Genomic DNA, 11,506 nt, shown 5'->3' with positions numbered 1-11,506 from the left:
ATATTCACGTTCAACTTATTGAGCCAATATTGATTACAATTATCAAAATGTTTTGCATTCATTCCTAAATGATATTCAAGGCCGTGGTTTTTGGACAATTTCGTGATGTTTTGCCGTTGTTTTGGATGTTAGTTCAAAGCCATTGAATATTGGGCAAGATGTCCATGTGAAATTAAGTTTTATTGGGCCCTATAGTTTGTGGGGCAACCAACATTAGTTATTTAGAATTGATAATGTTTGGGAATTAGATAAAACCCAGATCTTGGGCCTAAAAAGTTGGGCCTTAATATATGTGGAAGTAATATACATATATTGTCCAATAAATGGAATTCGAATCCGAATCTCATAAATCAAACTAATCAACAAAGAACGAATAACACGTATTGCATAATTGACAATACATAATACATGATTCCGGAAAAAAAAATTAACATCGTTCATTCCTACTAACAAAGCACGAAAAACATAAACCGTCAACACAACACGGAAAACATAAAGCATAATTTGTAGACATATTACATGGTTCCGAAATCAAGTTAACACCGCATATTTATAATGTCATTGCTGTAATAACAGAGTGGTTGGTTATACGTGCCGCTTGGATTGTCGATGAACGTGAAATCTGCTTGCGGTTACCGAATTCATCAAGGCTAAACAACATAACCCTACCCTCCGGAACCCTAATGTGGTTGGCCCATTCCTGGTACACAGTTTGCATCTTGGTTGTAACTCTGTGGCGCATTGCATACAGTCGTGACCCAAACATATCCTCTTGTAAAATGTCGAATCTAACCTTGGAAGTGTCCGCGTTTATATCATCATACTACAAATAAGAGACATATTGTAAAGTATTCTTGAGTAAACTTAAAATGCCATATGGGCCAAAGGCCATAAAGAAGAGACATATGCATAAAGGCCAAATGGGACTGCCCACACAATGGTGCTAGTTTTCAAGGTGGGCCAAATGGTGTTTGGGCCTTGGTACTTGGTACTAACACCAAGTAGCATGATAACTTTCCACAATATCATTAGAATCAATCGTATAATATTCTAATAATTAGAAAAATAATATTAGGGAGGAAATAGACTACTCTGTGGCAGTAGATATACTGTAGGAGGACTTAGAAATTAAATTAAGTAACAAAATTAACTAATCTGTGGGAGTATATGTACTATCGTAGGGTAAAATAAAAAAATAAAATGGAAAACATCTTTGGACCTATTTATTTAAACATTTATACATTATTATAATTTTTTATATAAAAAATTAAAAGTGGGTAACTTTTAAGGTTTTTTTATAATGTCAAATTCGTGTAGTTGATTCTAGACATCGCAAAGTTAAAATTGTTTGCGATTTTTTTTTAAATGTATCACTAAAATGCTATAAAATAAAGTTGGGAATAAAGTTGTAGTTAAAGGAAGTTATTTTATTCTTATTACTCTTTCCATTTTGGTAATTTGCCAAAAAAAGAGAGGACATTTTTGAAGAAAAAGTAATATAGTCCAATTAAATGAGGTGCAAAATATTTGGATTTATGATTTTCACTAATGATAGTTAGTGAAAATAAAAATTTATTGACTAATTAGATAAAATGATTTGAAAAAACACCAAATAAGTTGAAGGAAGAAAAAAAGAAACAAATAAGTTGAATGAAGGAAAAAGAAACAAATAAGTGGAAGGGATAGAAAATAAAGAAAAAAAGTTCAAGGAAGAAAAAAGTAAAGCAAATTTGTTGGTTCCAATAATCGAACCCCTGACCACCACTACATGGCCAGTTGCATTTCCTTCACAGACCACTGGAGCAAGCACACTATTTGTTACCATCATGTACATATTATATAACTAGTAATAACATTGACAAAATCTTTAAAATTCCATTTTTTTTTTCCGGGGGTGCTACGTGCCCCACCTGGCCCTTAGCTGGGTCCGCCTCTGCCTATACTAATTTGTTAACATTAATTTGTTTTATGGATGGATCGCCCCTTTCCGACCTAACGAAGATCCGCCATTGTTAGGAGGTGAATGTTTTTTTATAAATATAAATAATTATTTCTAATTTTTTAAAATAGACATGCAATGAACGTGTCATTAAGGATTGTGTACTTAGATTTTAGACATGCAAATTTTGTAACAAAAAAGAGGGCATCGTTTACCTACCATTGGAAGAACATATATAAGCTCTCCGTCCTTGATCTCGTTTTCTGCCACGGATATTTCCTCGTCGAGACTTTTTGCATATTCTTGAAACAAACAAATTGCGAGCTCGTATGGTCCGTATCCTAGTCGGGCCTGGTAGTCCTCCCTTATCGAAACTAGGGTCTGGGATGGCAGAAGAACATATTGCACACCAGGGTCTGCACGATCCACACTCGCGAGCTTGATGGTCATTAGGCTATTTTCTGGAGGTACCGGCAACCGAACTCGTAAATCAACCACGTTGGACGAGTTCGGATCCGAGCTTGAGGGGCCGACCATTACAAGGAAAAAAATATGGTTTAGGGATTACGGTGTTAAGGATGTGTTGTAGTAGGGAATTAGTTGAATATGCTTGGATGTTATTTATAAGTAGGAAAAGTAGGTTATTGTTGTTTGATGTCATAAAGGAAGTAAAGTCTGAGTTATGGTGGTGGTTGGTGGTTGTAAGTTGTCAAAACATACCAACACTTGTTCCCAACTTGGTATTATAGTTTCCTAAAAAAAGTACACGTATGGATTACTTTAGTGATAAATTTTTATTGATAAATTTTTATTGATATATTCTAGCAAATAATAAATCTAGCTTAATATTCTACTATTGGGCCCTTTCCTTTACAAATGGTTGTTGTGTGTATATAAAAGTACACACACAAAGAATGTTTTATGACGAAAATGAAAACATTAGGAATGATTGGTTTGACATAATATTCTAAAAAACAACCACATGGACCACATGTGCATGATTTAGTATCTAATTATTAATACCTACTCCCTCCGTCCCGGAATACTCGACCCGGTTTGTCCTAGAGTTTAATGGATTTGATTTGACTTATTTAATTTAATAGTTATTTAATGTAGTTATTTAATGACTTATTTAATTTAATTTAGTAGTTGATAATGGGGTATTATTTTAATGTAGTTAGTGGGAAATGAGCGGAGGGGTTGAATTTTTAATTATTTTTTGTATGGAGTAGGGGGTATAATATTAATAGGGGTGGGAGTGAGAAATAATATAATATTGTTAGAATATTTCAATTTTTAGAAACAGAGGTCAAGTATTAAGGGACGGCCCGATAAGGAAACAGGTCAAGTATTCCGGGACGGAGGGAGTATTTTTTTAAAACAAATAACTATCATTTTAATGGGGTTAGCAACGAGAATAAATGAGATTGGTTACTCAATTCCACCAACAACACGGACCCTACAAATTGGGTCCTCTCCCCTAATAAAAGCCCATTCATATATTCTCTTCGTTGAAGTTTACACAAGGAATGATTGGTATATTTTAATGTTCCTTGACTTACGAACAAATGGAATGATTGGCATGACAAACATTTCCAAATCAAGGCACATGGACCACATTTGTTTATTTGGAAAATCATGCACATGGACCACTTTTGTTTTTATGCAAAATCATGCAAATGGACCACTTTTGTTGCAAATATGTACGTACTCCTCGTTTCTGCATGGGAGAATAAACATAAGATATAAATGGTAATGCCACGTCATACGTTGGGTTTAGGGTTTAGGGTTTAGGGTTTAGGGTTTAGGGTTTAGGGTTTAGGGTTTGACGGACTCCGGTTTTATGTTTATTCGGTATGTCTTAACCCCCTAAACCGTGTTTTTAATTGTGCTTTAGGCAATATGATATGTCCAGAAAATTATTAAACTAGTAGTTGCGACAGAATCGGCTATGCTTGTTTAGATCTGCATTTGTAATTGCGCCATTAGGCAATATGATAGGGGTCCTCGTATGTATTAATCTATTAGTTGACAAATTCGGATATGATTGACGTGCTTCTACATTTTTGAATGGAGCTTTAATTTATTCCCTAAATCATACCGGGATAAGATAATAACGGAAATACTAATTGTCCCTTGTTTGATAGTTATGTCCCTATTATGTCGATTTCTTATTGTCCAACAATTGAACTGTTAAGAGCGTGATTCTTAGTTGTCCAATTACAAATTCCTGTAATTGAATCATTAAAAAAAAATTCTAAGGTAATCATAAAAACATATGTTGGATAACTGGATCAATATACTTGGATTGATTGAATGGTTATCAATACACTGTATCATCCACCAACACTAATAAACGTTAACAAATAGTTTATATTTTTAAACTACATTATCCTTATAGGGTCAATCATATTGTTCAATACAAAACATAGATTATGGGCAATCATCATAAGGCATAATCAAGTGTTTACATAACACACATCCCCAAAAGTGGCACTAGCCTAGACCCGAAAATGTAGATGTTCTATACAAAAAAAGGACCTCGTGTCCAATAACTTGTCAACTGAAAGATTTTAATATTACCAATTTACACATTATATTGCCAAAAAAAATGGGCACGCACTACACCATAATGCGCATAAGTCTTCAACTTACGTACCCATTTAAAGATCTCTCCTTGATCCCTTCTTCAGTTGAGGTCGATGCATGCATACAAGGTGCACCCATTCTCAACACCAGCCTGTCTTAGTGTGTGATTGCTTTGAAGCACGGCGAAGTTACGCCTCAAAGTGATCCTTGCTGATGGGTCGACTCCAAGAAGTATAGCCCAATCAGCTATAACATTGGACACTAGCGCATCAAAAGATGCTCTAGCAGTCCACCCCATCGGCCGGTCCACCGTGGGTCGGATACTAAAACAACAGTAGTTCGTGTTGACATTTAAACCCTGCAACTGATATTACAACTTACGTGGTATTAGATTATATTTTAGTGGCCATATTTCTAACAATTTAAAGGATGCATTTTCGACAAACATAACAGCGGTCCAAAGTATTACAAAGAAAATAGAAGTTTAAATAGCGGACATAATTTAGTTATAACAAAATTCGGGATCATGGTTCCTATTTACGCCTCTTTAATTCAATACCTTTTTCACACGTACCTTAACTATAGTCTAAACGTTTTTTGCACTTTATCTAGTAGCAAATATAGTCTTGAATTTGCATGCACACTAGATCATACTAATTACGTTTTTATCTACCCATTCGATTAAAAGTTTAGTAATCAATTATTTAGAACCAATATATTAATTTTTTACGTGATTAAAATATATAAAAATTGAAAAAAAAATGTAACAAAATGTCAACTACCACCACCAACATTTCAATTGAAGAAACTCAATATTTTTAATGTTGATTACATCACTTTAACTTTGAATGTTTAACTATAAAGCAACTAATACCAAATCCTATATCATGGCCTTTAGTGTGTTACAAATAGTCAACACAATTTATAAAATAATACATAAAGCACATTTAAATTAAGCACCACAAATTCACATTTAAAGGCAATTTATAATTAAGCAAATTAACTTGTAAATTATTACATAATCACAAAATAAAATTGTGCCCAAATTCAAACATCATATATAAAATGCAAACAATTAATTAAACTTAAAGGTATAAAGAATTGTGAACTTAAAGTAATATATTAAAGCAAACGGGTTTCGATTTATAAAAGGTCAACAATTAATTAATTAAAATAATTTTTAATTAAATAAAGAAATTGTACTTACGAGGCCTCGAACTATTAGTGTCTCCTCGTCTTGAATTTGGAGTTCACCCGCCGTCCGGTGCGCTTCAACCACCACCCCATTTGGTCTCATAATTTGAATGTTGTTTGGGGAACATCCCAAACGAGAACTGTACTCACCGTAGACAAGCCCAAAAAGATCATTGGGGAAAAGCAAGTACGAGACGCCATTATCTCCCACTTCCTCACTCCTAATTTTGATCATCATTGGCGTCGGAATCATGTATGATGGTATGGCGGATTGCATGGCCGGAAGGATTGATGGTGGAACGGGTGACATCAAGGACTCAGTAAGCGGCGGCAAATCGGTTAGACCGCCTTGAAACACCGGTGGTAGGGTGGAAGACCCTAGATCAGGGACATGCAAGTGGTTTTGGTGAGTGAATTGGGTGTTGTAGGTGGGTGGACCAACCACAGTAGGTGGGAAGTTGAGGTCGAAGCCTAACCCTAGGCTGAAAGCTTGGTTACTTGGTGTTTGGATTGGGTGGTTCGACGGCCCAATTACGCCAATAGAGGAGGACATCAAGGCGGCGTTTCTACCGGCCATTTTTTGGTTTGAATTTGGAGTTGTGAGTGATTAAGAAAGGGAGAGAGAGAAGATGAAGTGAAAAAGGATTGACATTTAAAGTGGAATTTGAATGGGGGGGTGTGGGATTGGGTACACGTGCTCCCATAAATGCACCAAATAATAGTATGTTTGTTTTTGCAGATAGACAAAAAATCAATTGCGTCCATGATAAGCAATTGTGGGGGGTTAATTGGTCATTTTTTCGGGTCCGAATGGTTCATTGCCTCATTGGGACAATCGTGCATGGAGACTTGGAGTTGGTTGGACTCCGTGCTCATAATTAAGTGATTTTAGCTGAACTTACTCGATAAAATCTCCAACATACTATCCAGATAACCGGATTGTTCATTATTATAAAAACCGGATTATAATACGTATCCTATTACCAATCACATTAATCATAATTTATGCCTAAATATTGTTACAATATTATGAGATTGGTAGACTTGTAATCAATATTTTTGATTATCTAGCTTATTATCATCAATTAACCATTATAACATGTTACATAGATTTAACGTCATATATTGATTTAATAGGGAAAATTATTTTAAAAAAAAATTAGTTTCTTGACTTAAATAATGTTTGGAAGTTTCTTCCAATCTGACAATAAGAGTGTGTCAGTCCCACTTATTTATAGTCTTGAATGTTCTCCTTAAGGATTATTTGTTTATTAGTTTGTGCCCGTGCTAATGCACGGGACTTCTATAAAATTAAAATGACATTAAAAGAATGCAAAGAGCGCATTAGATAAAACCATTACAAAGTATTATGTGTAATGGGAATGCAAATAAACATCAAGTAGTTATGAAATTAATCAAGGACATAAACATTTACGGACTATACGATAAATAATGTTTTCTCAATATTAGATAATTAAATTGTTGTTAGATGTCTAAGATCAAAATGTCATGCTCTAATAATGTCGTAACATATTTTATATCAGTTGGTAAGTGACTTCGTTTAATTGATGATTTTGTGTCATCCTCTTTGTTTTTTTACTCCTCTTTATTTTTTTAGATTTTAGATTTAATTTATTTTTTATTAAAATGATTATAATAGAAGAATCATAGGAAAAAAAGGGTGATGTTTTTCAAATTTTGTATATTGATTAAAATTTAGCAACTATATCGATGTTTGTCAATTGGTCGGAATTGGGTTGACCCGTTTTGTTTATTTTCAACTGTTTAGTGTCAATTGACTTTACTATATAATTGCGAGGTTATGTTTTGTTTATAGCTGTCAAATCTCAACCCGAACTGTTGAACCCGCTGGGTTAATCCGTTTCGTTAAGAACCCGAACCGTTAATAATCCCTTAGTTGGAACCCGAAAACTAACCGAACCGATAACATTCAACCCGAACCCGAACCGTCTCGAAAATATTGAACCGATTAAGACCCGATACCCGATAGCAAACCGTCATGCGTCAACCCGAAACCGTTTCTACCCGAACCGAATGGACCCGAAAACTGTTAATGACCCCATTTATTTCAACCCGATCCCGTTTACATCCCGTTTAATTCAAACCATTCATAACTAGCACTAGTGGAAAAAACCCCTGTTGTAGCCCCCTTGTTGAGGGGGGCGTATATAAGTGAGCCTCAATAACCACTTAGTCAACGCGGGTCAAAAGTTTAACTAACAGGTTGGGGCGGGCTTTTGTTATGTTCGCTTCTATAGACCCTGTTGAAGGGGGCTTTATGTTGCCCGCCTCAATAGGTAGCATCCTGTTGAAGGGGGCTTCGTTTTGTTCGCTTCAATAGATATTCACAAAACAAAATTTAAAACAATTAAGTTACTCTCACCAATAACACGTACAAATCTCTTCAAATCTCTATTCGAACAAATCAATTGCAAGAACCTTCCAACGCTTCTGCCGGCTCCTCACCGCGCGGCTCCACCACCACCTTCCTCGACTCCTCTTCCATAACAGTCGCCGCCGACCGTCGTCTTTCTAGCTATCTCGGTTGACTCTGTTTCACACAGTGACGCAATATATCTGTCAAGGTTAGTTTATAATTGATTCTTGTTTTGCTTGTTCTTAAAATTCAGTTTCTCTTCAATTAGTTGAGCATAATGAGTTGATTATGCAGAGAATTTAGGCTAATGTTCCAATATTTGATGAATTTACAAATTAGGGTTTGATATTTGTGGTTTTTCTAGTTCAGTTACAAAATAGAAGTTAGGTTAATTTTTTGTGGTTTTTCTAGTTCAGATAAATTTTTGTAGGGTTCAACTTGATTAGAAGTTAGGTATTTTCTAACTGAGTGATCGAATAATTAGTATTATTAGCCCCAAATTCTATCCAATACCTTGTAATTTTTCTGGGTGTTATTGCAGTTGGTGCAATTGCAACTACTGTGAATCCAATATATAGAGTTTCAGAGATTAAGAAACAAGTTGATGATTGTAAGCCCAAATTAGTTGTCACAGTTCCAGAACTTTGGGACAAGTTAAGGGTCTTAATATGTCTGCTTTGATTCTAGGGTCTAAGGGAAAAGGGGTTTTAAATTCGAGTTCTAAAGTTGTATATTTCAATGATTTGGTTAATGGGTCTACTGTGGAATTTCAAAAGGTTTTGATAAAACAAAGTGATACTGCTGCATTGTTCTATTCATCTGGTACAACTGGTATCAGTAAAGGTGTTATACTAACTCATGAGAATTTCATTGCTGCGTCTTTGATGATGACAAGTGATCAAGAATTCAAGGGCGAAACCGATGATGTGTTCTTGTGTGTGGTTCCTATGTTTCATGTGTTTGGACTGGCTTTGATTTTGTATGCTCAATTGCAGAAAGGATATACAGTTGTTAGTATGGCTAAGTTTGATTTCGAGTTGATGTTAAAAGCTATTGAGAAGTATAAGATTACTAGATTGTGGGTTGTTCCTCCAATTATGCTTGCATTGGCTAAGCATGGTGCTGTCAAGAAATATGATATTTCATCTTTGAAGCGGATTGGTTCTGGGGCTGCGCCTTTGGGGAAGGAGATGATGCAGAGTGTTCTAACACTATGCCTCAGGCTATGATAGTTCAGGTATATTGAACTACATTTCTCTTTCATCATTTTTAAAGAATTGTTTATGATGTTTTCTGTCACATTCTTAATGAGTATGAAATGGTTTCTAACAATTCTCTATCTTTTAATGGCCTGAAAAAGAGGAAATTTCCTTTGAATATTCCCATGATACATTATTTATTGTTTATTTAGTAGAGTAATTCTTGTTATTCTTTGACTTCACTTGATTTTGTTATATTTTATGATTCTTTTTCCTACAAGAATATTAACAACTCTGAATCTATGCATACTAGTTGCACACGTCAAGATTCTTCATGAATAGTGTAATTCTATAAAACAAAGGTCAACGAAGTATGTGATTGCTTTGATAAATAAAAAGATTCAATATTTTTGTTTAGACATTATCTTTTTCAATTTCACAAGGGATCTCAAGTAGTCAAGTGTTCCCTTGTTTTTTTTATTTTTTTAACAGGTCAAGTGTTCCCTTGTAGAATAGATATTTGACTTAATCCCCGTATAACTTTCGCAGTTAGCAACTTAGCACCTGACGTTGTCCTGTTGATGAAATATTGAAATTATAGACGTCTAGGCTTTTTATGACGGTGAATGATCATGAATTCGTGGATGATAATACTCTTAAGATTTGATAATTGGAAGTAGAGTATCTACCGCAGCTTGTTACTTATTAATGGAACTGACTAGTATTACTTTACGGATGTACTTTCGCGTCTTGGTTAGCGCTTGCGGGTTTATTTGGTAAACTGTTCTCTGATACGACTCACATTGTGCCTTTCAGGGGTACGGTATGACAGGAACATGTGGAGTCATCTCTATAGAACACCCAAGACTAGGTGGTCGACATTCTGGCTCAACTGGAATGTTGGTTGCAGGTATTGAGCTCAGATAATTAAAGTAGATACATCCTAAGCAACTGGGTGAAATATGGGTCCGCGTAATATGATGAAAGGTAATGATTAGTTTTACTGTTTTTCCCATTGAAAAAGGACTTTATACACATTTTCCTTATCATATTCGTTTGCGTAGACTGAAGATTATCAGTAAGCATTTTACTCTGAGCTGCTTTGATCCTAGGAAAGTTACTATCATGTTTATGATCTGAAACCTTAAATGGTAGGTTTACAGAATTGTGTGATTTATGCCGGGAAGCTATAAATAAAACTATGTTTAGAAGCTAGGCAGTTTCCGAAAAATAATATGTTTACAGTCTAGCTCTTGTTCTTGGAAAGCTGTACATGCAACTAATATTTGGTTATACAGTAGTGTATACTTTAGGTCAAAAAATGAAGCTTTGAGATGGATAGAACCAGCGTTTACACAGAAGAAAAAGTGAAGTTGTGGACAAATAATAGTTTTACAAGTTTAATCGCATTTATTTGCAAATGCATTAATATTAATGGCCTTAGATAATTGTTGCGATGAGATAAGGTGAAGCACAATGTTGTTCTGTTTTCTGTTTTGGTTATAGTTTCCCAACGTAGTACTCATTATTGTGTCATTTGCAGGTTACTTTAATAATCCACAAGCCACCAAGTCGACTATTGATAATCAAGGCTGGGTACATACAGGAGATCTTGGGTACTTCGATGATGAAGGGCAGCTTTATGTGGTTGACAGGCTGAAAGAGCTCATCAAATACAAGGGTTTTCAGGTGTTTGTTCTTGCATGAGCATATTTTGAATAATAGCATAATTAGCATCCTGTTTTTATTTCTGATTTCTGTGGTTCGGTTCCTAGAACATGAAATGGTAAATAGAATGCTATGCATTACCAGAATTGTACAATATGTTTATTTAACCTGGCGGTGTTAGTTCCTGAGACATGGATGATTATCAGGAATTTCCATGAAATCCAAGCATACATCCGTGCATCTAAAAATATAGACACTTATTCTGATTTTAGCATTAAGAACTAAGTGAAAGAACACAATTTAGAGCTAAAATGGTATTTCCGCTCCCAACTTTGAACTAAACAACCTAAGGATTCATTTGATTCTTATTACATGACTAATATGCATTATTTTAACTTTCTAAAACTCATTCGAATCTATTTATGCACATTTAAGGCTCATTGGGTCGTTATAGGTCATATTTAGAGCTAAAATGACATTTCCGCTCCCAACTTTGAACTAAAGAACCTAAGGATTCAT

At 34.9% G+C, this 11,506-nt stretch overlaps 1 protein-coding gene and 1 pseudogene across 1 annotated transcript; one reads left to right on the top strand and one right to left on the bottom strand.

Annotated features, from left to right (window-relative positions):
• Nucleotides 1–356: 356 nt before the first annotated feature.
• On the bottom strand, nt 357–2,516 carry LOC110796376 (uncharacterized). The gene is made up of 2 exons (XM_022001437.2): nt 2,159–2,516; nt 357–823 (listed from the first exon to the last, which is right to left on the bottom strand). The coding sequence occupies exons 1-2, from the start codon at nt 2,474–2,476 to the stop codon at nt 551–553; spliced, it is 591 nt and encodes a 196-aa protein (XP_021857129.1). The 5' UTR covers nt 2,477–2,516; the 3' UTR covers nt 357–550.
• A 4,710-nt stretch (nt 2,517–7,226) lies between these two features.
• LOC130467508 (probable CoA ligase CCL7) lies at nt 7,227–11,253 on the top strand (annotated as a pseudogene).
• The last annotated feature ends 253 nt before the right edge of the window (nt 11,254–11,506 follow it).

The sequence above is a fragment of the Spinacia oleracea genome, chromosome 2 (assembly GCF_020520425.1).
Source record: "Spinacia oleracea cultivar Varoflay chromosome 2, BTI_SOV_V1, whole genome shotgun sequence".
Taxonomy (NCBI): domain Eukaryota; kingdom Viridiplantae; phylum Streptophyta; class Magnoliopsida; order Caryophyllales; family Amaranthaceae; genus Spinacia; species Spinacia oleracea.
This window is presented reverse-complemented; position numbering and strand designations above follow the sequence as displayed.

What these genes read in the sequence shown, in the direction of transcription:
- LOC110796376 (XM_022001437.2), bottom strand. Translation starts at nt 2,476, where the DNA reads ATGGTCGGCCCCTCAAGCTCGGATCCGAACTCGTCCAACGTGGTTGAT. An exon ending in TTATATATGTTCTTCCAATG is followed by an intron (nt 824 to 2,158) that starts GTAGGTAAACGA and finishes TCTTATTTGTAG; the next exon opens with TATGATGATATAAACGCGGA.